Consider the following 27,363-nt stretch of genomic DNA (forward strand, 5'->3'; position numbering starts at 1 on the left):
AGGTTATACCTGAAGACTCTGGAGTACCTTTGCTGTAGCCTGACTGAAGGGGTCAAGCACTGGTGGACTGGGTGATGGACCCTGGAGTACCCTTGCTGTAGCCTGACTGAAGAGGTCAAGCACTGGTGGACTGGGTGATGGACCCTGGAGTACCTTTGCTGTAGCCTGACTGAAGAGGTCAAGCACTGGTGGACTGGGTGCTAGTATGAAAAAACAAAAGGGTCTAGAGGATCAGAACAATTAAGTATAGAGGTATTGGCTATCGCTGTAACGTGACTTGAACACAGGCTCCTTTATACTTGGGCTCTAAGAACAAGGAGGTTCCTGAGGCTTCTACACTCATCACTGCTGGACAGGCACAGATGACCGCATCCTGTAAGTAATGCTAGAGGTTGCTCCTCTCCTCTCACTATAAACAAGAGGTACTAGCCCAGCCCATCTAGCAGAGCGGTGATACAACCAGGATTTGGACCCTGGCTGGACTGCAGAGCCCATGCTGAGCAAAGCTGTTTCCTTAGTGAGATCTTTGTCATGTGCCTGTAAAAAACATGGCCTAGCATTAAAGAAACATGGGATAGAATGATGGCTTTTGTGGGGGAAAAAGGTGCTCTTTCAGCCATCCTAGCAGGTGGAGGCCTGCTAGGAACAACTTCTTAAAAACAACAACAACAACAACAACAACAACAACAACAACAACAACAACCGCCCATGTGTATCTGGAAGGCTGTGGTGGCCATTATTGTTGGATGTAAGCAAGGTCTCTGAAACCAAAGAGAGCTCATAGCTCTTCTTAAAATTGAAGGTGTTTATGCCCGAGATGAAACTGAGTTCTGCTTAGGCAAGAGATGTGCTTATGTATATAAACCAAAAAAATAATACAGTGACGCCTGGAGGCAAACCAAATAAAACCAGAGTGAGCTGGGGAAAAGTAACCTGGGCCCATGGAAACAGTGGTATGATTCATGCCAAATTCCAAAGCAACCTTCCTGCAAGGCCGTTGGACACAGAATCCATGTATGTGATTCAGTACACATCCTGGATTCAAACTAATGGAGCTTAAGTAGATTTTCTAAAAAAATGAAAGGCAAATTCTGGCCTTGTTCTCAGGAAACAGTGAGGACAGTGAAGGCAACAGACAACTGCAACAACAGCTCACAAACTTAGGGTTGCTACAGTTATGGTCAGCCACAAGGATGGTGTGTGGTGGCTCATGTCTTTGATCCCTGCTCTCAGGAAGCAGAGGCAGGCTGGTCTCTGAGTTCTAAGCTAATTTCATCTACATAGAGGAGTTTGAGGCCAGCCAAGGCTACATAGTGAGACTCTGCCTCAAAACAAACAAACAAACAAACAAACAGACAAACAAACAAAGCTTCTTGCTGGCTTGCTTTGCCTGCCCTGCTGAATTAGTTTTCTTAATAAACTCCAAGATAATCTCCCCAGGGATAACAAGGAAAAGCCCACAGGTGTGCTTACAGGCAGATCTCATGGAAGCATTTTCTCAATTGAGGTGTAATCCTCTCAGATCACTCTAGCTTGTCAAATTGACAAAACAACCAAGCCAGCACAACTGACCCTTTGCCAACTTGACACACAAAGACTCTTAAGCTACAATCTTTCCCCTAAGATGGCATATTGATATTAAATCATAGCATGAAATATATCAACTTTTCAAAATCCCATCTTCCTTTAAAATTTAAACACTTTTAATGTTTACTTTCTTTAAAACATCCAAAGTCTTACAGTTCCGAGTCTCTCTAAAATATACAAAAAGCCTCTTTGCTGTTGGCTTCTATAAAATCAAAAAAGAAGTTAATATATTTCTAAAGCAAAGAGGGAAGAACCAGGAAATAGTCACAATGAAATCAAAGCCAAACCAAGCAAGCCCCAGTAGTATAATGACTGATGCCTGGAACGCATGATCCATGGCACGGAAGGACGCAGGCAGCTCCACACCTTGTAGGTGTCCCACAGTTTTGGTCTGCCCACTATGCTGGCCTCACTGCTGCTGGGCTGCATGCACTTATCATGCACTGCTCCTACGCTCTCTGTATATACACTTTCTCTAGGCAAGGTGCCAGACCTCAATTTCTCCCCACTACTCCTTTAGTCCCGAAGCTTCTAACTGCAACAGAGGCTGCACAGTCACCAGGCCACATCTGTTACTCTCCCTGACCCGTTTGCCTTCAAACCCAATATTGCCTGGGAATCTTTTTGTACAATTACATAGTCTAGCCGCTAGCATAAGATACAGTTTTGGCCTGCTCTGGACCACAGATTTTTTTTTTTCTGACTCTGAAGAATTAATTCCCAGAGACTTTGTTTCGGTAATTCTGGTCTCATCTTAATCATAGCCGATTCGTTAGCCCCATCTGACAAGTATTGATTGAGCCAACAAAGCCAGAGGGTTCATTTTAGTGATTATGGTCTCTTCTTAATCATAATGATTCTTCATCGCAAGTGGACCAGAGCCATGGATTCTTACTTCAAAATATCACAGACATGGCACTGTAGGAGTGTCTGGCGGCCTCTATCCTCTGCACTGCTCTCAGCATTGTCTTCCAAGTTTCCACAACGGCTTTTACAGCCCAGAGTTCCAAAGTTCTTCCAACATCCTGCCCGCAATAGGGTTAAGATGATTCGAACTGTCAAAGCAATACCTGGACTTGGTACCAATTTCTGTCTTAGTTAGGGTTTCTATCACAGTACAATAAAACATCAGGACCAAAAGCAACTCAGGGAGGAAGGACTTAATTTCAGCTTACAACTTGTACTCCATTACTGAGAAGTCAGGATGGGAACTCAGGTTAGGTACCAGGAGGCAAGAACGGAAGCGAAGCTGCAGAGTGGTGTCTACTGGCTTGACCTGCATGGTCTGCTCAGCCTGCTTTCTTACACACTCATGACCGCCTGCTGAGGGATGGCTGGGCACACTTACGTCAGCCATCAGTGAAAAGAATTCACCGCAGACTCGCCTGCAGGCAATCTGACGGAAGCATTTTCTCAACCAGGATAATCATTTATTTAGTTTTTTTTTTTTTTTTTGGAGAAAGTATTCTATAAAATCACATTTTCAAGCTAAGTTATTTGTCTTATAACAATTAATCTGAACACAATGCAGCTAGCTCTCTGTCTACCCCCGGCCCACCTACCACTCCGCACTCTCGACAGTAGCTAGAGTAGCTGACACAGCATCTTTGAAAGACACTTGCTTGTTTTAAGATCGAATTCGGGAGGAGATGCTGTCTCTTACTCTTATGCTCCACTTCTCCTGACTTGGCCTCCTCCTTTGTGCCCAATAGCCGTCGAGCTTGGACATTTCTGTTAACACATTCTTCTTGGTGGTCTTCAAGGGAGGTCATCTACAGATGAGCTCTGGTCAAACTACGGTAACTCCCGTCTTCCTCCTCAATTTCGCCCCCTAGTAGCAACCATATGAAACCTAAGATTTCTACTGGGGAGTGTGGAGTGGAGGGGTTGGCAGAGAAGTGGAGGTTTCCTCCATCTTTGCATTTATTCCTTTAAGTAACTGAGTTGCCAGATGTTACTGTGCTTTGATCCCTAAGGCTGTGAGCAGTGGCAACCTGGCCAGGGACACTTAGCTTTTAAATTTAAAAAAAAACCTAACAAGTACTGTAATGGAGTCTCTCTGGGTGTTAAGTGTATATATATATATATATATTAATATACAGAGAAATAAAATCTTTCAAGATATTTATGGCAATGAAAAATCTAATATAAAGGATATATATGAAATTAAATCTTCTAAAAACGGACTTTGCAGCAACAAGGTTTTGTGTGACTGCAACCATACAAGATATAAAAGAGAGCTTTCCAGTCACTTTCTAAAGATTGCTTATTGCTCTGAGATCATGAACCTATTTGCACTCCTGTTTTTCTTTATAAAAATCCACATGGCTACGGTGCGTGGGAAAGTCTGACATTCACCGTGCTCTTCACCTCTTATTATTTTGCCCGTTCAGCAGAGGAAGGAAGGCATCAGCTGTCAGCACTAACTCTTCTGCTCACTCCCTCCTCCTGCCCTGCAGCGCTCTGCAGAAGGTGAGCGGAGGAGGGAGACTCAGGAGATGTGGCCATCCCCTGCTCCCTCTGCCCCAGGTTCACCACATGGTGGCTGGAACTGCCCCCATTGGACTGACAAATTCTCTCTCACAGTGTGGGGGCAAAGGGGATTCTAAACACATTCAGAAAAAGGATGAGTCCCAAATGAGTTGTTGTGACTGGTCCTCTACAGCAAGAGTGACATCCAAGAAGGAGGGACACTGTGGGAAACCGGGGCACCAACAGAGCCAGCTTGTCATGCAGGGGGTACTTAAGCTTGTTCCATACATATTGTTGAAAACAAAATCTCGATAAAAGAAAAATTATGGATAATATTTTAATATAAATATAATTAGTTTATTATATGCACATGAATATTTTAAATTAAGCCAAACATGATATGAGGTTTAATTACTATTGTATTATTCTCATTTCAGCTTGAATTTGAATGAGAGAATCTTTAAGTCTAAACTTCCATGTAACAAATGTTCTCATTACAGTTTATTTCACCTAAAAGATGCAAAGAAAAAGATTACTGATGTAATCTTAAATATTTATGTTCTAAAATCCCACAGGAAGCATTGAAAATGGGTAACATTTTATTTCTTAAGCTAAACTCATGGATAATATTAAAATTCTAGCTTTTGATTGTAAACTATTATCATTCATATTTATGGTAATTTGTTTCACTGGTTAAATTGTATGACAAATTTTTTAAAATGAAGGTGATACTTAAAATATTTCAAAAACAGGCTGTGAAAAAGACAGGTGGTAATTTTTTTTAGTGAAATATGGGTAGTCATAGCACAGAAAAAAATCAATATTTGTTAAATATTGTTACAGAGAACTTATCCAGTAACAAAAGTCGCTCCTGTGTCAGTCACCTTACAGAGCATAATGATGAAGATGACCTCAAACTAGTTTGAATCATATTTGGCAAAGAAAAAGATTGTTCACTGTGAAAAGAAAATCCACAGTGGAGCCTGATGCCAACAAAGTAGGACCTGAGAGGGAATTTTTGTTTTATACAACAGTGCCACTTAGTGGCCAAACTATGGTAGTGGACCGATGGGCTGAATGGTGGGTAGGCACAGAAACTATGGGTTATGGAGATGGTTGTGAGACTGAAGGTGGCCAGTATGGGGTGGGGCAGCACATGCCAATAAATGAGTGAGAGAGAGAGAGAGGGACAGAGGGAGAGAGGGAGGGAGGGAGGGAGGGAGGGAGGGAGGGAGGGAGGGAGGGAGAACAGACAGATAGGGAGGTGGCAACTGTACCTTGGAGGTCAGTTAGAGCCTGGACAGGAACGGAAACCTGAGCATCGCTTCCTGTAACTACGTCGCCTAGATTTCATAAGAAAAAATAATTAGATATGATAAAATGAAAATAGACAACCTTTTGCCTTTCATACTGAATGTTGTACTATTTTATCAAATTATTAAAAGTGAAGAACAGAAAATACAGTGAGAGCTTAGAGAAATATCTGACATATTTTTAAAGTAAGTAATTTCTTTAAAAGGATGTTTCCAGTGGAGATTTTTTGTCTGTTTTTATTAAAGGAAAAGCTCACAAGTTCCTACTACAAGTTTCTACTATACTGGGGATAGGAAACCTCAACAATAAAAGGTTTTTCTGAGCAGATTTTATGACATTTAAAGATATTAGTATGGTTTCTAGATATCTTTTAAAAGACTTATTCATATGGATGTTAAACAGCACTTATTAACAGGCGTTCTTTTGAAACTGATTTCTTCCAATGTAAAAAATATTTTAGACTATACTTTAAAGGAAATTCATAAGAAAGACCTAAGCAAGCTCTAATTTCATATTACCCAGTGAAAATATTCCAAACTTACCACATGTATTTTCAAGTGCATCTGTGAGCTATATCCCTTTATTATAGGCAATATTTTATTAAATTGGAACCATAGTAAATGGTTATAATAGAGCAGTGTTCAAATAACAAAAGAACAGGATATGCACATAGAAAGAGCAGGGATGGGAGTGCAGGCCTTAGTGACCAAGACAAAGAGGAAAAGGAGCATGAAGGGAGAGGCCACCAAGAGTGGGCACACAGACACTGGACTTCCAGCTTTTCTGTTTCTGGGGGGAACAGTGTTCAACAATGACCACAGTCGCAGCTGTCAGAATGACTCCTGGAGACAGCACTGTCTGACAGCTATTTTGAGGTTACTAAGCAAAAGAAAGCAGGTCTTTTGAAAGATGCCAGACTTCCTGTGTATGGTCTATAGGCTTGCTTCTTCTCTAGCTTTTATATATGTATATAAAAACTATATATACACTTTACTAATATATGTATATAAATTACTGATTAATATAGACTATATAATATAAAACAACATGATTAACATAGATAATAACATATAGAATTACACATCTATTTTAGTACAAATCAATTTCTAAATTAAATAGCATCCTTCAGTGTTCTGGATACTTAATGCACTCTGATTTGTAGCATAGCCACACTGTGCCATTACAGCATTTCTATCAACTAACAGAACACAGAAATGTTCTCCTATAACCGACATCAAATTTGTGATAAGGACCACATCTCATAGAATTGCTTTGAGTAGAAATGAAATGGTCAGAGCCCAAGTTTTCATAACACCATTCACTAAATTGATAAATGGTAGGCTCTATTTCTGTGCATTTTCAAGTCTACGCCAGTTACCCCTTTTGCTATATAGATTTCTCATTTTAATATTTAAGGAAATTATTACTAGGACGATGAGGGAACAGCGGCTCTGGTGGTTTCCTTTCCTCATAACACATAAACTACACACAAACTACACCATGCACGTAGTTACATGCATGCATCTGGGTGGCATGACCTTTTCCTCATAACACACAAACTACACCATGCACGTTAGTTACATGCATGCATCTGGGTGGCATGACCTTCCTCTCAGTGGACACACAAACTACACCATGCACGTTAGTTACACGCATGCATCTGGGTGGCATGACCTTCCTCTCAGTGGACACACAAACTACACCATGCACGTTAGTTACATGCATGCATCTGGGTGGCATGACCTTCCTTTTACAGTTACAAGTACAACTCACTATGACCTAGAAAAGCCACATTTCCATCTTACAAACAACCATTTCAAAGCAACCTTCCAACTTTCTTTTCCATCAGAGCACCCTGAAAGGCTGTCACCCTGTGGATGGTTCTCTGTACCACAAGCTGCAGCCAGGCTGCTGTGGCTGTCGCTGTCAGTGAGGACACGGTCTGTGGGAAGCCAGCAGCACGGCCAGTGATGGACGAGCACTCTTATGTAAGCACCACAGGTTTCAAGAAACTGCTGGTTCCCCAGCCATCAGCTCCGAGCTCTTGTTAAATTGTCAGAGCTTTAGGTCTTGTTTAGGTTTTACCAGTAAAGAGAGGAGGACCGTAAAGTAAAAAGCTCTCATCTCTATACATGGTTCTTTTTGGCCCTTTACTTTATCCCACCTTTTACGTAAGCAGAACACTGCAGGGACTTTTGTTGTTAAGGTTTTTTTTGTTTGTTATTTTGTTTTTTTTCTGGGGGGGGGTAGCGTGTTGGTGGGAGTTCACATGAGAAGAATAAGCCAGAAGCAAACTAGAAGAGCTATAAAACAACAAAGAAGGGCCATTTCCGTTAGGATGGGGATCAGTTGCAGAATGCCTCGTGACTCTCATGCTCCGCTATGTGCTGAAGTGCTCTGCGTCTCCTCATGTCTGGGGAATTCGTCTTCAGCAATTGTTCCGCCTCCATGCGCTTCCTCTCTCACGTACTGTGATATTAATACTTGACATTTCCTTAGAGATACAACTTTATATTTCTATAGTCATTTGGCTTGGTTTCTCAGAAAATTTAAACTAAAGCATTAAGAGATTCTCTGACTCATTTGCCTGCCATCAGTTAGAATTACAACAGACTACAGCTTGTTATCAAAGCAATATTGAAATCATATTTGTTTAGAACAATAAAACAGTACAATTAAGAGATATATAAAATAACATTCATTTCCATTCTGGAAGTGGGCATATCTCCTGGCATTAAGATATATTTTCAACATGTAAATGACTTGATGTCTCCTTTTCTTTAAATCATTTGTGACAATCTACAGTAAGAAGAGAAGAATGTAATTTTAAATGAGATATTTTCATAGAAGGTAAAGTGAATATTCTAATAAACCTCAGATACTAATCCTATAACACCTAATATTTCATATAGACACAGTAATTTAAAAACTAAAAGCATGATGACAGGAATGGAAGGCTTCAGATGCACATGCATGTGCACATGTGTGCATGATACATTAATTGGCACTGTCAGTTAAACTCCCTGTTAAATGTCAGTATGTAAAATCATGTGACTTAGTTTACACTTTGCTTGGTACCACTCAGTCCCGAGTCTTGCTGTTAATGTAGGTACTGCTGTAAGGCATGGACCCAGTTTTAGGTGGGATGTTTGTTGTGATTGGATGCCTACAACTGCTATGCTTTCTGTGCAGCTTTTGCCACCACGTTGCTATTTCTTACTCCCAGTGTGCAGTGAACAGCCCCACCAGTGAGCACAGTCTCCATCATCTCACAGGCTTTCTCGTCTCACCCCATGTTTTGCTTGTACCATGTAGTGTACGGACTTGAATGCTCTTTTTAGATGCTAAAGGTTTTTTTTAGCTTTTTTTTTTTCTCCCTAAAGATCCAGATTGGATTCCTTGCCATGGCACAGGTGGGTGAGAGAGACCACAGACTCTCTTCTACGCCATGCACATTGCTGACTGCTGTGACTGTTACTCCTGCCCATCTCAGATTCTTCTGAAAGAGATCAGGACTCAGAGCATTATTATGAAGCTGTCAGAGAACACAGTCAGCTGATAAGTTCATACCATTGTAGAGATGAAAAGTGCAAGCCACACTGAGGTACAAATGCTAAAGAATACATTGTCAAATACCTCAGAAGAACATGTTATCTAATAACTTTACAAAGCTCACATACAGTAGAGTTTTAGAAAATTAAGATTTCATGGATTTCTGCTTCTGAGGCGTTGGTTTCCCACAGGCAAGTCAGCAAATCTCGTCACACTTCACGTTCTTTGCATTTACTGGCTTTCTCCTACCTTTGTTCAACTGTACCGGCATGCTTTCAGACTTCATTAACCGCTGCTGCTGCTGCTGCTGCTGCTGCTGCTGCTGCTGCTGCTGCTGCTGCTGCCGCTGCTGCCGCTGAGAATGATGCCTCGGGGCTTCTGCGGAGGTCCTGAAGGGGACGGCAGCAGAGAAAGAGCTGCTGCTGTTGCTCCCAGGCACAGGGCCACCCATACTGCCTGGAGCTGAGGCCGGGGCAATCAACTTTCTTCCAAAGTTAATCAAGCTGTTGGAGACCTTGTGTATATTCAGAGGAGCACCTCTGGCATTGGTCCTTGGAGAGAAAAGGAAAATCAGGTGAAGGGGGAGAACATTATTTACCTTGGAGGAGAATGCATTTCCATATTCTACTTGAATCAAACACATCTAGTCTTGAAAAGGGCTGTTTATTAAGTCAGCCACATAAATAATACCAACTTCACATGACCACAGGATAGTAATGTGGCGTATGAAAACAAGTGTCACCAGTCACTCCTTCCACAAGGCTCATTCTGCGTCAAAGCTGTGCTCCTTTCTGAGGTACAGCTGCCCAAGAAGATATTCTTCCACTCCTGGCCACTCCAGTTAAACAGAAGTATTAGTCTGACTCTCTTAGCTGATACCGAACACCTGACTTGAATTAAGTCAAGGAATTGAGGAAGCTAGGACAGGAAGGAAAAGAAGCCCTTTGTCTTGGAGCCTGCTAGATCCTGCTGCCAGCTGAGAAGCAAGGACTCTAACAGAACTCCCACCATCTGCTCAACGGCCTTCTCTTCCCCTAAGTTACACCTGTAACTGTCCAGGAGTTTCATTAGAAACCCTGTACATCTGGTCCTGGTGGCTCCTGATTTTATTTATCAGCTGACATTCCCATCCAAAGCATCTTTGGAGCTATTTATAACTCACATTTCAAACACAGGCAGGACAGGTACAGAGTTTCTTAGCAAGCCTTTGAGATGTAATGTGAGAACCACAGACACAGAACACACGGCTAATGCTGGGATATTTAATATCAACTCTCCTTTTGTAAGCTCATGCCCTTTCCTGAATGGCTGTCTTTCTCTTTGACCATTGTGCTTAAATCTGTATCACAAATGTCTTTTAACGAACCAGGATTCTTCTCTGAGAAGCCCTACCCATATTCTGAGGTGTGTCTTTCTTTCTAAGTGTCTTTACGTCTTTTATCTTTCTTTGGATTTAAAATCTTTATGAAAATCTTCTTTTAAATAAAACCCAATTATGTTTTATGCTGGCTTGTTCTAAAATTTTTTTCTCAGCTGAAGACAAAGATCAGTTTAGACCAGTTAGGATCTCTAACATTTACACTGCTGAGAGTGTCATTGCAGAACTGCACTTCTGTCCCTATGACCGCTGACCGGAGGGCACCTTTACTCTGGCTCATGGTTTAAGTCAGTACTAGCTTGTTTCATCGCCTCGAGTGTCACTGTGGTTGGGAGCATACTGCAGAACTGAGCTGCTGACTTTGTGGCAAGAAGACAGACTGAGACCTCAAGGGTCCAGACCAGAAACTCTGGATAGCCTGTTTTCTCCAACTGTGTGCGGCCTCCTACTTTCTACCATCTTCCGGTTACGTCGTCATATCAGGGACCTATGAATGGCTACTACACTGAAAGAGCCAGAGCCTATGTCATCTAATGACTCTCAATGGCTGGAAGCATCAGCTAAGGACCAAGTTAGATACAGGAAGCTTTTGGGAGAAATATATCCACATCACATTAATATAAAAACACATAAACAAGTGTCTGATTTAAAACCTGCTTTGTGGTATCAAGGAGACCTACAGAGGGTTGGACATCTTATCTAAAGTCCCCAAGTCTCTCTGTCACAGCAAACCCCAACCGCCCCACCTGCACCCGTCTCCTGTCTCACACTCTTTCTTGTCTTCCATGTTTTGACAGAATCTGTGTTATAAATATGTCTGGCAAAGAAAGCACCAAATGAATATTGTTATTTCCCAAATGATTCAGTGTTATAGTATATCTCAGGGCTATTATGCTGAAGACTAGTTATGATCATAAATCACCTCAGTTGTAGGAGGTTGTAAATACCAATGTTTCTATTACAATTTCTCAAATCACTAGTAGACACATTGCCTCTTCTCACAGAAGTGGAAACAGTCTATTAGAGTTAGTGACCTTGACTTTACGGTCACCCCTTCTCCCATTTCTACCTGGCAGCACTTTCAAAGCGTCTCTCCTTTTCACGTGGCAGTTCTATGCTTGGGATTACTAGTTGCTACTCTGAACAGAACCAATCTATAGTTCTGTAATGAAGAGGATGCCATTATGTTTCTCCCTTCCATAAAGTCTCCTCACTAGCTAATATTATGGGCTAGCTACTACAGGGCTTACACTGGACTGCAGGAGAAATACTCAGATTCCAGAGCCTGACAAATACAGAGGAGATGCTCACAGCCAACCATTGGACTGAGAAAGGGTTCCCCAATGGAGGAGTTAGAGAAAGGACTGAAGGAGTTGAAGGGGCTTACAACCCCATAAGAAGAACAACAATATCAATCAACTAGAGCCCACCACAGCTCCCAGGGACTGAACCACCAACCAAAGAGTACACATGGCTCTAGCTCCATATGTAGCAGAGGATGGCCTTGTTGGGCATCAATGAAAGGAGAAGGCCTTGGTCGTGTGAAGGCTTGATGCCCCAGGGTAGGGGAATCTCAAGGTGGGGAGGCGGGAGGGAGTGGGTGGGGAGCACCCTCATGGAGGCACGGAGTGACAGAATGGAATGGGGGGTTTCCAGAGTGGAAACCAGGAAAGGGGATAACATTTAGAAATGTAAATAAATGTAAATAAAGAGAATATCCAATAAAAGAAAAAATCATAAAAATTAAAATAAAAAGTATTTTACCAAAGATTTATTTACTTTTTCTTAATGAAGTATAAAAATAATATAATAAAATTAATTCAAATGATTGATTTTTCATCAAGTTTCATATTTGCAGAACTAAGCTACTTAGCATTTTTCCAAAACTGTGTGTAAAATGTTTCCTAGTGAGAGTAAGGAGACACAGTGTGCAGGCACTGCTTCTCAGCTCTCACCAGCTTCCCGATGAAGAAGGGTACACTCAGCTTGTACATACCATAGCTGGCAAAAGAGAGGGTTCTCAATCCATGTTTACTGGATGAAAACAATGAATGAAATAAAGAGGAAGGGTTCATCGGTGCTGGACAAACAAGGCGGTCCTCTCTGCGGCTGCCGCTCAGCAGCATGCACACATGCCTGTTCCTAGTAAGTAGCAGCACAAGGGTGGCGGCCATGTTCAGCTGCATTTCAGTCTTGCTTGTGTGTAAATCGACATCCATAATTCAAAGATATGAAAAAGTTTATAATGTTGTTACCCCTTTAGATAAACAAAAAATGTACTAGTCAAATTCCCATATTGCCAGTTGTGAAATTTATATGTTGATACAAGTACCAAGAAACAGCTATAGCATTATCAAGAGAGTATGGTTAATGTATCTTCCTCACTACTAATAACCACAAAAACATATAGATCAAGAATGTGCTGAGAGATTTTTCTCTTCATCTGAACAGCTTTTAAAAAGAGATGAGCTTCTTTTAAAAATGTTTTTGTCTTAAAAAATATTCTTCTTCATCTAGTACTCAGAACTTCTAGAAGCACATTACCTTTTCAAACCAATCCTTGAAGGGAAGTGTCCGAGACATAAGCAATGGTAAATCATGTCTTCTAGGAGAAGCATGTTTTCAAGGCTTGATTTTCAGGCAGGACCGTTTTTACATCAAAGTGACTCAATTAAGTGTTGAATAAACTAGCAACATTCTTCACATGAACTAATAAATACCTCGCAACAGTACTAGTGGCTGTGGGTGTGCTGTGACGTCATGGGAATCAATGCAGTTGTCAGATTTGAGAGGCACCAGGGACTGGAAACAGAGTGTAATGTACAGTGTTGAAAGAAAACAGCCAGAGGAATCTGGAGTTAACAAGACACTGAATAACCAAATCCTTGTGCCTGCAGCCTGTCCGCATGGGTATTGTCTGTTGTAGACAGCACACAGAAGAAAGACTGGAAACAGTGTCTAGAACTTTGGCTTTTGGCACTACCTTGGCCAGCAGCATTATCTGAAGAAGCAGGAACCTGACTGAAGCACCGGCATCATAAGTCAGTTCTCACTGGACTGTTTTGGGACTCCTTTGGCTCCGTTTCAGTGACTGTGGAAATCGGGGACTCTGGCTGCTTTTCCTAATCCCTGGTTCCCTGCTTGCTTTAAAGAGCTCTAGTCTTCATTCACTACCTTACATGCTGGAGTCACGACCCATTTCTAGCCACCACCAAGCCTTTCTGAAGCTTTAAACAAAAGCCAGGCCTTCTCCCTAACGAAAGTGAACAACAAAAATCCTAAAAAGACCCCCCCAAGATAAAAGTTTGTTTTTTTCACTAACTATAATACAATTTTCTTAGATCAGTTTCAATTTAACGTATCCCCTCCCCTGCATTCTGAAGTACTTTTCAGGGTAATTGTTTTTACTATGTTCTCTTGACCAAGGCTGAAGCCTGGTTTGCTGGTTTGTTCATTCAGTTGTTCGCTTATGTATTTCTTTTCTTCACTCTGCCTTTCCCATTATACTTCCGCCTCATTTTCTTAATTCTATGGGCACAATTATTATATGGGTACACTTAAAATTTTCAGATGGTTATGTTTAATGTTATTTTCTATTGAGTAAAAATAGCAATATCAGAAGAATGAATTGTAAAAATATTCAAATTGGACAAACAGATTGGCTTAGATAACCTTTTTTTTTTTTGTTAATTACTTGGACCTCTATACAGTTTAAATAATAGTTCATTAAAAGTCAACTCAGGGATAGAGAGATGGCTCTTCCAGAGGACATGGGTTCAATTCCCAGCAATCACATGGTGGCTCACAACCATCTGTAATTCCAGCTCCAGGAGATCTGATATTCTCTTTTGGCTTTTACAGGAACCAGTCACACATACACAATGGTTGTAAACACCTATATACATAAAATCTAATTTAAAAATTAAAAAAAGTCAACCCCTCCCAGTTTTCAGTCAACAAGTAGGCTAAGAAATAAACAGGCAATTCTGAAAAGAATAAACACAAATGGGGAGTAAACATTTTAATGTGTTCAACATCTCTAGTCATCAGGGAAATGCAAATAAAACTACTTTTATCCCAGTGGGAATGCTGTCATCCAGAAATTGGACAGCTAATGGTTGAGGAGTGCAAACCAGGGCATCCATTATAGAAACCAGTGTAGATCTGTAGGGATGGCGAGGAACCGGTTCAGGGAAGGTGACGGCGCCAAGGTCGCAAACCTTGTCAGCTTGGATCCAAGTTTTATCCAGAACCTATCACGATTATTTAAAGCTCAAAATGTAGAGGACTCACTCGTGAGAAGGGAGAGACGTCGATTTGTCGTCGCCAACCCTCTCCTCAGGGCGGGCGCTGCGAGTGGCAGCTCCTTGGGTCACGGCTTCCGCTTGACACCCGGCTGAAGCAGTCAAGATGACCTCACTCCAGCTTGTGCGTGAGCACTGGGTTCATATACTTGTCCCTATGGGATTCGCCTTTGGATAATATCTAGACAGGAAGGATGATGAAAAGCTCACTGCCTTCCGGAATAAGAGTAAGCTATTTCAAAGGGAACTGAGGCCCAATGAAGAAGTTACTTGGAAGTAAAAACGGATTAAATCACAGAATGTTCACATTTTAAAAGTTATTGGAGAAATAAAAAAGTTTATTATTAAAAAAAAAAAGAAACCAGTGTAGAGGTTTTCTCAAAAACTAACAACAAAGTTATCCTATGACCCAGATATACCACTCCTGGGCATAGAGAAAGGACTGTATTCTATCACAGAGACATGCGGACATCCATGTTTGCTGCCGCTCCTTGCATAAGAGAAGGGAAATGGAGCAGTCCATGCCTACCAATGATGACCAGGTAATGAAGACAGGGTGCACATGTACAAAGGAATTTTAGGCAGCTCTTAAAAAACATGAAAATTTCAGGAAAATAGATGAATCTGGAGGGTAAAATACTAAGCAAGGTAACCCAAACTCAGAAAGACAGACAATTTCATGTCCCTTCTTATATGTAGATCCTAATCTGTAATGTGTGTGTGGTTTTGGGGTGCATGTATTAAAAACAAGAAAGGAGACAAAGAGAGGGTGAAAGCAAGTGATGGGGAAGACACGGGGTAGGCGAAGCACATGTGGGACATGAAAGATGTGAGAGACTCAGGGAAGAACAGGCTAATGGAGTTAGCGACAGCCGAGGAGGAAAGAGAATCTATCACACCTGCTCAAAAATGCCTTACAGTTATCCGACTGTATATTAATTAAAAATCATATTAAAAAGATTATGTTTTAAGTACAAAAGTACTTAAAAGTGCATATACACATCTTGTTTTTGGGATAGAAATGTCCCCATTGTATTCCTGTATATTGCTAGTTTGTTATTACTGATTTACTCTGAGTAGATTAAGGCTCATATTTATTTATTTTATGCTTCTCTACAGCAACCTCTATGGAAATTTAAGACAGTTGCCAGAATTGCAAGATGATATTATTTTAGATTATTGTAATGTCTATATTAACATTCACAATCACTTCTAAGAAAATTCTAAGATCTAAGCTAGTATTTAATATTTTATCGATAATTTCATAATTCATATAATATATTTTGATCAAGTTTACCTACCATTCCCTCTCCTGCACTTTCTTCCCTATATATCTCCACCATGATTACTTCCCAATTTCATGTTTGCCTGCTTTCTTTTCTATTCATGGAGTGCACTTAGTACTGCTAGTATATGTATGCATGAGTGAAGCGTACACACACACATACATAAACATACATGCATACCATTACTGGAGCATAGGTACCCCCTTAGGGACTGCATCCCTGAAGAAAATGAACTCTCTCTTTCCAACTACATCCGTCAACCACAGCTTGTAAGACAGGAGTGGGACTTCGTGATTACACCTCTCTTCCGTGTTGGAATTTTGTCGGGCTTGAGTTTGGGCATGTAATCTCAGCTGTTGTGAGTTCATTTGTTGTATTTAGCAAATACTACTTCACTATAGTCATCCACTGGCTTTTACAAACTTTCTGCTCCTCCTCCAGTTGTGAGCCCTGAAAGATACAATATTAACTAGTCTGGCAAGGTATGTCGGCTGGCCAATAGTGGCATGAACGTTATGGGAGTGGCTGAATACTTTAAGATTGAATTTAAGACCAGTTCGACAGGGATGGACTCATGCTTGGCAATCTATTGGGGCCAAGCAGCCAAGACTATGTAGGCCATGGCACCAGGGGAGAACCAACTACTACTCTATTGCTAGAAGGACATAGTATTAAACTACTCTAACTTATGGTTACACACACAGATAATCCAGTCCTCATCAAAGAAGCTTATTTGTGCAGTAGATACTGATTAACACGTAGAGAGAAAAAGACCCACAACTGATCAGTTTTTAGAGAATAAAAGATTGTGTGGTGTTTAGGCCAAACATCCCTATCATAACCTTCCTCTCAAGACTCAGGATATTTAATAATAAAAATATTCTTAAAAATTCTTTTAAGTTGAAGACTTTCAATTCTATAAAATGAACTATTTTTTTGAAATTCTATTACTTTGGGTATATTAAACTAACCAGAATATTAAATCCTTCCTCTCATCCTTCCCACTGCATCTCTTAAGTGAGAAGAACATGGCCCATATGTGGCCTTGACCCTGTAATTCTCCTGCCTCAGCTTTCTGAGTGCTGAGATTACAAGTATATGCCATCAGATTTGGCTTCTAAGAATATTTACATCTAATTTTAATTTGCCTGTCATAGTATGAGACTTGTTATCTTTATTTTTCATTTTATCTTACTTTTTCAGACATGGTCTGTATTATGTAGCCTTGACTGTTCTGGAACATGCAAAGTAGACCAGGCAGGCCTCGAACTCAGAGAGATCCATCTGCTTCCGCCTCCTGGGTGCTGGGATTAAAGGCGTGAGAAACCCACCTAGCTGAGGTTTCTTATTTAGAAAAGGAAGTCACTTCCCATCTCAAGGAACCACAGATTTTATAAGATGCTATTAAAAGTACAAGATAAAGTTAGGAATTTGGGTTGTAAGGGAAACATTTCATCCGTTCTAAATACCATAGTTCTGGTTGATTGTGAAGTAAAGGCAGGAGAGTAATATAGAAAGGCCAGCCTTGGCCTAGGATATAAGAGACCCTGTCTCAACACCTCCCTGAACCCCAATGAGTATAATTCTCTTAACACCTGGCAGATCGACTGTTTCCCAATATGGTGTAATTATTATGGATAAAACTGCTGGCACTGATAAATGGGCAGGGATAAGGTACACCCTGGAGCTTACCTAATTGGGTCTGAACAATCTATAACATTGGTTAAACTAACAATAACGAGTAATTAGCAACTATACATTAATCATAGACTATAAAGCCATTAAGTTTCCCAAGATATATCTATAGGAATAAACACTTCTATTTCTTGAGTGGTAGTCTTTGACTAATTTATTTTCTGGTCTTGTGATCCAGAGCCATATGAATTATTCCAGAATGTAACCCCAGCGTGCACTCAGTGTCTTAAAGGTCAAGGAGCCTCTCGCTTAGAAGAGCGCAGTAAAGCGGAAGAGGACTTAATTTACAACTGCTTACTCGCTGGCAAGTTTCCCTTTCTCTTTGCCCCTTTCTACAATTTGAGAATCACCAAATACCTTACAAAACATTTAGGGTAGCTGCAGTTAATCATATGTGGAGAACAGTTAGAGCAATAAGGCAGGGCCACTGAAATCAGTATCTTTCAGGAATGGACTGTTGTAGTTTCAAGGCAGGCAGGGTAAATCATGGTGAAAATGTGATCCATTGAAGACAGCAGTCATACTTTAAAAAGGAAGGCACAAATTAGACACAGGAAAGGAGAATTTGCTTATTTTTGTTAAAATATGTTATATATCTCTAATAACTTTTTGAGTCGCTAAGAGATGCGAAGGTCTAGCTAAATGAAGATAGAAATTAGGTTCTGAGATACCAGTTCTTTCTAAACTCTCTATAAGTTTAATTCTATTCTTGCCAACATCTCTCCAAAATTGTACAAATCCAAGAGTTGATCATAAAAGTTACCTGAAATTTCAAGACTGAAAAATAGCCAAAATGAGGAAAAGGAAGAAAAATGGGAAGACAGACTACCTAAATAGCAATACTTCCTAAAAATTACACAATAAAATCCAGTGTGTTATAAGAGAAAAGGGAGAGTACAAAAAGGAACTCAGATATGTGTAGCAAACTGATTTTCAATCAAAAATTCAATTTAATTCAATCGGGCAAGGGAAGGCCTTTAAACAACTGGTGCTGAAAGTTGGCTGGTATCTGTGGTGGTTTGCATGAGGATGGCCCCATATGCTTGTATATTTGATGCTTGGTCCCTGTGTGGTGATCATTTTGGAAAGGATTAGTAGGTGCAGTCTTGGAGGATGTGTGTCACTCGGGGTAGGCTTTGGGCTTCAAAACCCGTACACGGCCCTGTGTTAGTCTCCTGCCTGGATCAGGATGTCATTCTCAGTGACTACTACAGCAATGTCAATGCCTGCTGCCATGCTGTTTCCCCAAGATGATCATGGACTCTGAGATGTAAGCAAGGCCACAACTAAAATGCTGTAAATCAGCTGCCGTGGACATGATGTCTCTTCATAGCAATAGGAAAATAACTAAGGATTTACACAGGGTGTGGAAAAGATAAACTTCAATTATTTTTTTTTCATCTTTATTAACTTGGCTATTTCTTATTTACATTTCGATTGTTATTCCCTTTCCTGGTTTCTGGGCCAACATCCCCCTAATTCCTCCCCCTCCCTTTCTTTATGGGCTTCCCTTCCCCATCCTCCCCCCATTACCGCCCTCCCCCCAACAATCACGTTCACTGGGGGTTCAGTCTTGGCAGGACCAAGGGCTTCCACTTCCACTGGTGCCCTTACTAGGATATTCATTGCTACCTATGCAGTTGGAGCCCAGGGTCAGTCCATGAAAAGTCTTTGGGTAGTGGCTTAGTCCCTGGAAGCTCTGGTTGCTTGGCATTGTTGTTCATATGGGGTCTCAAGCCCCTTCAAGCTCTTCCAGTCCTTTCTCTGATTCCTTCAATGGGGGTCCCGTTCTTAGTTCAGTGGTTTGCTGCTGGCATTCGCCTATGCATTTGCTGTATTCTGGCTGTGTCTCTCAGGAGAGATCTACATCCGGTTCCTGTCAGCCTGCACTTCTTTGCTTCATCCATCTTATCTAGTTTGGTGGCTGTATATATATGGGCCACATGTGGAGCAGGCTCTGAATGGGTGTTCCTTCAGCCTCTGTTCTAAACTTTGCCTCCCTATTCCCTGCCAAGGGTATTCTTGTTCCCCTTTCAAAGAAGGAGTGAAGCATTCGCACTTTGGTCATCCTTCTTGAGTTTCACGTGTTCTGTGCATCTAAGGTAATTTGAGCATTTGGGCTAATATCTACTTATCAATGAGTGCATACCATGTGTGTTTTTCTGTGATTGGGTTAGCTCACTCAGGATGATATTTTTCAGTGTCATCCATTTGCCTATGAATTTCATAAAGTCATTGTTTTTGATAGCTGAGTAATTAATATTCCATTGTGTAGATGTACTACATTTTCTGTATCCATTCCTCTGTTGAAGGGCATCTGGGTTCTTTCCAGCTTCTGGCTATTATAAATAAGGCTGCTAAAACTTCAACTCTTACATGGTTCTCTATACAAAAATTAATTTGAGGTAAATGACAGAATTGAAAAACAACACTGGGAGAAAAACCAGGTAAAATTAACTTCATCAAAATTAATTTTTTTCTGTTCATAAAAAGATACTACTATATAACCTGATGTGACCTAGGTATCAAAATACAGTGTGAAAGAGGTGGTGGAAAGACTGTGAGAGCTGGAGGACTAAAATATATGATATAAGATGGTGTTTTCTTAAACATTCACATGTACATACATACATACATACATACATACATACATACATATATACATACATACACAAATCGGGTAAGAATGTGGGAGGAATCCTTGAGGGGAAGAATTTTGATGAAGACATTTTACTTAGAACTGAATCCTCCACAGTCTCTTGTACTCTGCCCATTGCCCAGTTGGGCATCTCTGTGCTTGTTACCATCAGGTCCAAGAAGGTGCTTCTCTGCTGAGGGGGAGCAGTGTGTCACTAGGAGTAGTGTTAACTCTATGTTCCTTTAGCAGAACAGTTGTAGTGAGTTTCCCCTAGGCCCATGGTCTATCTAGTCTCAGGTTCTTGGTCATTTTAGCAGTGTCGGGCATGGTTTCAGTCTCATACAGCAGGCCTTCAGTAAAACCTACAAGTGGGGGCTGCTCCCTAACATTTGGGCCACAAACTGAACCAGCACATTTTTTTAGGCAGGGATAGGTTGCTGTTATAGGTCACGAGCTGGGTGTCACTGATAATTATCAATTTTTCTTTGGTATCATGAAGAGGACCTTCCGACATTAGGTGCTTGTTGTTAAACTCCAAAGTATCCAGTTACAAACCAGGGCATGACTCCACCAAAAATTCACCCTGGGAACCAATGCGTTTATTGGGCTTGCTTACAGAACACAGTAAGGGGTTATTCAGAGGAATATGGGTAACTCCATGATGGCTACAGTGGAAAATCTTCACACTGCTTGGAATATGGCTTCCATAAAGCCATAATAGATGGGGCCCCATCTAGTCTTTTCCATCCTGTATACTCTAGCCCTTCCCTAGGACCCCAAGGGCATAAGTAATTAGGGCAGAATAGCATATACCTAGTGGGGAGGAATGGCTGGATACTCAAGTGAGGATCCATGACTCTCCCACCCCTTTATCCATGAGGGGTGATCGAACCCAGGCAAGATGATATATGCAAGAAGATACAGCTGAACTCTTTAGGTTGTATCCTCCAACAGAGGTACAAGGTTAGTTAATAGTTAAGAGGGTAACTATGGAGTTTCTATTTAATATATGAAACAAACAGACCCATTCCTACAAACAATGAGAAAATAAATAGCTATATATACATATAAATAAAATATTGTCTCGGGCAGGGCTGGTATAACAAGGATAGAACAATAATCAGGGATAGAGTGAAGGGGTTCATTACTGCAGAAGGACCCGTGGGAAGGAGTCCCTCTGAATAGACTGAGTGTGTGCCACACAAACTCTTGAGAAGAGTGCTCCAGACACGGGAAAAGAGAGGTCATCCACGTGAGGAGTGGAGAACAGGCCACTGCCACATGGTTGCAACCTAGTGTACATGTGCACGAAGCACCAGAATGAACAAGGCTGGACAGACAGTAGACAGCACATGACTGCACTGCAAGGCATGGAAAGATTTTTGGATTTTGTCAGGTGTTGTAAGGGGCTCTGAGTAGTGAATGGTTTCTACAAGGAAGGGAGGAAGCAGAAAGGCCGGCAGGGAGCCAAGTGGCAAGGTGAGCCATGTTGACTCACTGATCCTAGCAGCACAGAGAGAGTCCCGTTTGCTGCATGACATTTGTTAGATTTTGAAGGATTTGCGTCTGCACTTGATGTGTGATATGGGATAAAACAGAGGAGTCAAAGATGTTTTTAGGACTCCAGGTAGTACTACTCACCACAATGGGATTCTCCTTCTGTCTTGTTAACTACCAAGCAGCAAGTGGGTATGGGTTTATGGGTATGGAGGTAAAAATCAATAACTTATTCTGAAATGAGTTACATTTGAGGCTATATATAGGAGAAATAAATAAGTGGTGAAATAAGAATCTATATATAGGAGAAATAAATAAGTGGTGAAATAAGAATGTAGAGAAGGAATAGAACTGAAGACATAAATTAAAGACTCTTCATGATAAGCAGAATCATGGTGTAGGCTGAGTTCTATAGGGAATGAGAACAGACAAAAAGGTCTAGAGGGGGGTCTCGGAACCTAGAGGAAGAGAAGGAGGAAAAAGCTATACTTCATAGACCCAAAGAAGTTAAACAAGGAAGGCTTAAGCTGGGATGCTTTTTATCTCACTCAGAAGGGGGAATAAAATAGTCACAAGAGGCAGATGGAGGGAGAGAACTGGGTGGGAGAAGGGATGGGGAAGGGAATGGGGGCTGCAGGATCAGGTGTGGGGAGGAACGGCCATGAGAATGAATGGAAATCTGCAACTGGATTGTGGTAGTGTGTGGGGCATCTCCAGGAGAGACAGAGATACTTGGGAAAAGGGAGGCACCCAAGAATCAAACGGGGTGTTTTTATCTGTGACTCACTACACTGGGGATGTGGAACCTGAAGAGACCACTTCCTGTAGCCAGGCAAGAACCCCAATGGAGCCATAGGGACGCCAACCCAACCATAAAACGTTCAACCCCAAATTTATCCTCTCTACAAGAAATGCAGGGACAGGAGATGGAGCAGAGCCCGAGGGAACGGCCAACCAATAATCTACTCCAGTTGAGAGCCATCCATGGGCAGGCACCAATCCCTGACGCTATAAATGATACTGTTATGCTTGCAGACAGGAGCATGCTGTCCTCCACCCCCCAGCTGACTCAGACAGATACAGGGACCCACAGCCAAACAGCGGATGGAGCTTGGGACTCTTATGGAAGAACAGGAGGAAGGATTGAGGCCTCTAAGGGGACAGGAACTCCACAGGAAGACCAACAGAGTCAACCAATCTGTATCCTTGGGAATCTCAGAGACTGAACCACCAACCAAACAACATACACAGGCTGGATGTGCAGCTTGGCCTTCGTGTGGGTCCTGAGCGACTGGAGTGGGAGTTATCCCAAAAACTGCTGCCTGGTCATGGCCTATGTTCCTCTAGCTGGGCTGCCTTGTCTGACCTCAGCGGGAGAGGAAGCACCTAGCTCCACAGAGACTTGATGGGGCAGGGTAGGGGAATACCCAGGTGGTGGGGCACTTCCTCAGAGAAGGTGAGGGTGGAATGGAGGAAGGACTGTGAGAACAGGTGACAGGAGGTGGGCAGTGAGCAGGATATAAAGTGAATAATTTAAAGAAAATTTAAAAAATATATTGTGTTTTTTAATTGAACTGTGTGTGTTCTTTACTCACTAATAACTTTATGCTTTGTCATATATAACATTTTCCTAAGCTTTTGTCTTTTGATTCAGATTATTATTTTTTTGAGTGTATATACTCAAAAATATCCATTGAATTGGTGGCCAGTGGGATGGCCCAGTGGGTACAGTGCTTGTCATCAAGCCTGATGACATGGTGGACAGAACTGACTTCCTCAAGCTGTCCTCTGTCTTCCACATGTTAACCATGGCATATGATAGCAAGTACCTGACCTCAGCTCGCTTAGATTATCATGGGCAAAACCTGACCAATACCAGCTGGGTGATGAGGGTTTTAGGGATGAATTCTCAGAAGGTACTGGGACAGTGGACAATAATAAAAACCGTCCTTTAGGAGGTGGCAGTGGGCGGGGCTCTCGCTAGAAAGGGCATGGCCATGCCAGATGAAAGAAGCAATGAGCAGACAGGAAGACTCAGGGTGCAACTGCTCAAAGCTAAGGTAAGACAGAGATGCCGGTGCAGCTGTGGCAAAGGAGTGGAGAGAGGAGAGGTTAGGAGAAGGTGGCACAAATGCCCAGAACACTGGAAGATTGGTGGAGGAGGACACATTGAAGGAGGGTGAGCAGAAGTGAAATGAGAACTGCTGTAAACTGAGTTCCTTGGCCGTTTCATCAAAGCAGTCTGTTAGGGAAGAGGCATTAGAGTATCCTTATATGCCAAGTGAACCTAATGTTAATTTTTTTCATTTATTTTATTGGATATTTTTATATTTATTTACATTTCAAATGTTATCCCCTTTTTCAGTTTTCCATCCATAAACCCCCTAACCTATCCCCAGTCCGGCCTTCTTCAATGGGTGTTCTCCCACCCATCCACCCACCCCTTCCTATCTCCCCACCCTGATATTCCCCTACACTGGGTGGGGGGGTCGGTCCAGCCTTGGCTTCTCCTCCGTTTGGTGCCCAACAAGGCCATCCTCTGCTACATATGTAGCTGGAGCCATGGGTCTGTCCATGTGTACTCTTTGGGTAGTGGTTTAGCCCCTGGGAGCTCTGGTTGGTTGGTATTGTTGTTCTTATGGGGTTGCAAACCCCTTTAGCTCCTTCAATCCTTTCTCTAACTCCTCCAGTGGGGACCCAGTTCTCAGTTCAATGGTTTGCAGTGAGCGTTCGCCTCTGTATTTGTCATGCTCTGGCAGAGCCTCTCAGGAGACAGCCCTATCAGGCTCCTGTCAGCATGCACTTCTTGGCATCAGCAATAGTGTCTGATTTTGATGGCTGTATGTATATAGTCTGGATCCCCAGATGGGGCAGGCTCTGAATGGCCATTTCTTCAGTTTTGCTCCAAACTTTGTCTCCATATCTGCTCCTACGAATATTTTTGTTCCCCCTTCTAAGCAGGACTGAAGTATGCACACTTGGGTTGTCAGATGAAATGGACAAACAGAACAGAGTGGAGCTCCAGGTAAGTCTCATGGGCTATGGAGCTGGTGTCATAATTACATTAAAGTAAGGGACGAACGTTCCCATCAAGGCACAGCGCGTTTGTAGTAGCGCTGCACTGTTTGTCTGATGGTGACGAAGGGTCAGGTTGAGTTTAAAGGTCAGCCTCCTTGTTGTTTGTCTTCCGTGCCCTGAAGCCACCAGCTCCTAAGCAGCAGTCACTTTAATGCAGAGCACACTGCGAGTCTGCACCCTAGAAATGCATATTTAGGCTGCTGGAATTTACAAGAAAAGCTAACACAGAGGAAAATGTTTAAGAAAAAAAATTTGGACAACTTGGCAGCATTTATCTATCATTGCTAACATTGTTTTCTAGAGTAAACTTTGAAATTGCATTCTAATTTGAAGTGGTTTTAGTTTGACAAGTTAACTCCTGAGACATCTAAGTACAGTATTATGAAAGAACAGAACTGTTCATCAACCCTTTATGCCAATGTTAATTTCTTTTAAAAGCACGATTTTAATGTTTTTTATTCCTACAGTGACCCTTAAGATTTCGATGTATGCAATCACTGGTGCGCACACAAGATGCATTTATAAGCTTATTTTGTAGTTTCAAAGCCAATTGGGAAACACGGTTTTAATTTTGTTACTGAAATAATTTAAAAATATATCATAGAAATGCCTCTTTTCATTCAACAGTAAAGATCCAGAAAAAGATTATTCCAAGTAGAAACTATTCAGGTTTATTAGTGTTAGAAATATGAAACTGGTAACTTCAGAATGCATTATTTTGATATATTTAAAAAGTTCGTAGTATGCACGCATTGCCCAAGGCACTGTGTTATAAAAGGACGTTTTCATGCAAGTATATGTTACATGTTGAGCACACCCTGCCAACAATGCCTTCTTTTGCCCTTCACCAGTCTTTTGTGGCTAAAATCTATTCCATTGTGTATATATCCTCCATTTTCTTTATCTACTTCTATGCTACTGCACAGTGAGGCTAGTTCCAAAGCTACTACAAATAGTTATACAGTAAATGCTGACAGGGAAGTAACTTTGTGACATGAGGCTTTGGAGCCCTGTAGGTAAATACTCAGGAGTGGTACAGCTGTGTCGTGAGGTTGGTCTAGTCTTAGTGTGCTGAGGATACTACGTACGGATTGTGGATTACTATCGCGCTCGTATTAATTCATATTAGCACTGTCATAAAAATACTGTTTTATGCCACCTTAAAGAACTTTAAACAAAGACTCTTTACATATATTGTCCTTGACATGCTAGTCTAGAAACCATTCCTTAGGAAAGATGTAAAAACTCCCATGACTTTCATGGATGTTTGTGGTTCACAACTGTTGCCAACAGACAGTGACTTACCGGCTTTTGTTCATAAGGTCGGCTCCCCGTGCTTTGTAGTAGTCTAAATTGGGGTGGAACTGGTAAGTCACTGGCCTGGGGTTTCTCTAAAGAAAAAGAAATACAATAAAATGACTAGATGACCATATATAAGATATTTAATAATTATCATACCTGAATTTTGGTTCCAACGGCTCCTTCTTAGCTGATCAATACTGAGAAAAATCAAATATACTTCATTGTAACCTATGTTGTTGTTCAAATACATTAGTGTCATTATATTGTTTTTTGATGCTTTCTGTTACTTTCAAATATAATTTTCAAAAATGAGATAAAATTATAGCAAAATTGATTATTTGATTTGTAACACAAGCATGAATAATCAAAAGAAGCCAAGGGACAATAGGTGGAGAAAAGGTAAAGAGAATCCTAAATATTCGATGACCAGAAATCTAAACGTGTCCACTAGATGGCACACTGAGTCCTCCTTCCAAAATGAATTGTTTTAAAGTTAACAATTTCTATGTCATCTAATCTTATTCACGAGTTTAATAAGTACTCAAAATGTGTCAGCCAACAGAAATATTAGAAGGATGAGTGTCAAATGACAATGAAGAAGGACCAGTGCACATTTTTATAAAGGCAGTAACTCTGCCCTGCCATTTAATATTATCTATAGTATGGCAGAAATGTCCTCAAACCATTAGATTGGGTGTGTCCATTTAAGTGTGCAGCTACTATTTAAACTGTATTAATTATCTAATGTGCCAACCTCTTCACAGACTGATAAAAAGTAAATAAACTTACACTTTACAAAATCATAGCACTTATACCATAATTGTATATTACATCCTCTAACATATTAAATGATATATATTCCCTAAACTGTTTTATAAACTTCTGGATGTTTTCTAATGCCCCACTAGGCATTTAATTTAGGTAACAACTAGGTCTTTAGACCTGAGCATGCACTGTTCTCTGAAAGATCTAGTTAGAAACAGAACAGCGGAATTTTATCTTACTAGAAAAGCATGGCCATGCTTAGATACCAACCCTTGGAGATACCATCTCAAGACACTGATGTGCCTGCATGCTGGTGTACATATAGAGGAAATAAAATTAAGGCTAAACAGTTTGAAATTCATCAAGCTAATAAGTTGCGTCTTAATGGCCATGAAAGACCTTTTCTCTTTTTGCTGAAAGCACAGCCTGTTCATAGCTCTTCCAGGCCAGCTCTAATCATCTGACAGACGCGGCAAGCCCTGGTTTAACCACAGT

The 27,363-nt window shown here is 41.2% G+C and overlaps 1 protein-coding gene and 1 pseudogene across 15 annotated transcripts in view; one reads left to right on the forward strand and one right to left on the reverse strand.

Annotated features, from left to right (window-relative positions):
• Positions 1-27,363, reverse strand: part of Tbc1d5 (TBC1 domain family, member 5) — a 529,632-nt gene that overhangs the window by 86,836 nt on the left and 415,433 nt on the right. For 8 of the 15 annotated variants that reach the window (XR_015628837.1, XR_015628836.1, XR_015628839.1 and 5 more), the window contains 2 exon segments: positions 26,107-26,192; positions 9,175-9,476 (listed from right to left, as the gene is read on the reverse strand). Coding sequence is in view for 9 of the 15 variants with exons in the window: in XM_087567207.1 (XP_087423333.1) it covers positions 9,175-9,476; positions 26,107-26,192 (388 nt within the window). In the remaining 6 variants the exon portion in view is untranslated. 15 annotated transcript variants of the gene reach the window in all.
• Ndufb1-ps1 (NADH:ubiquinone oxidoreductase subunit B1, pseudogene 1) lies at positions 14,694-14,968 on the forward strand (annotated as a pseudogene).

The sequence above is a fragment of the Rattus norvegicus genome, chromosome 9, assembly GCF_021556685.1.
Source record: "Rattus norvegicus strain SHRSP/BbbUtx chromosome 9, alternate assembly SHRSP_T2T, whole genome shotgun sequence".
Taxonomy (NCBI): Eukaryota; Metazoa; Chordata; class Mammalia; order Rodentia; family Muridae; genus Rattus; species Rattus norvegicus.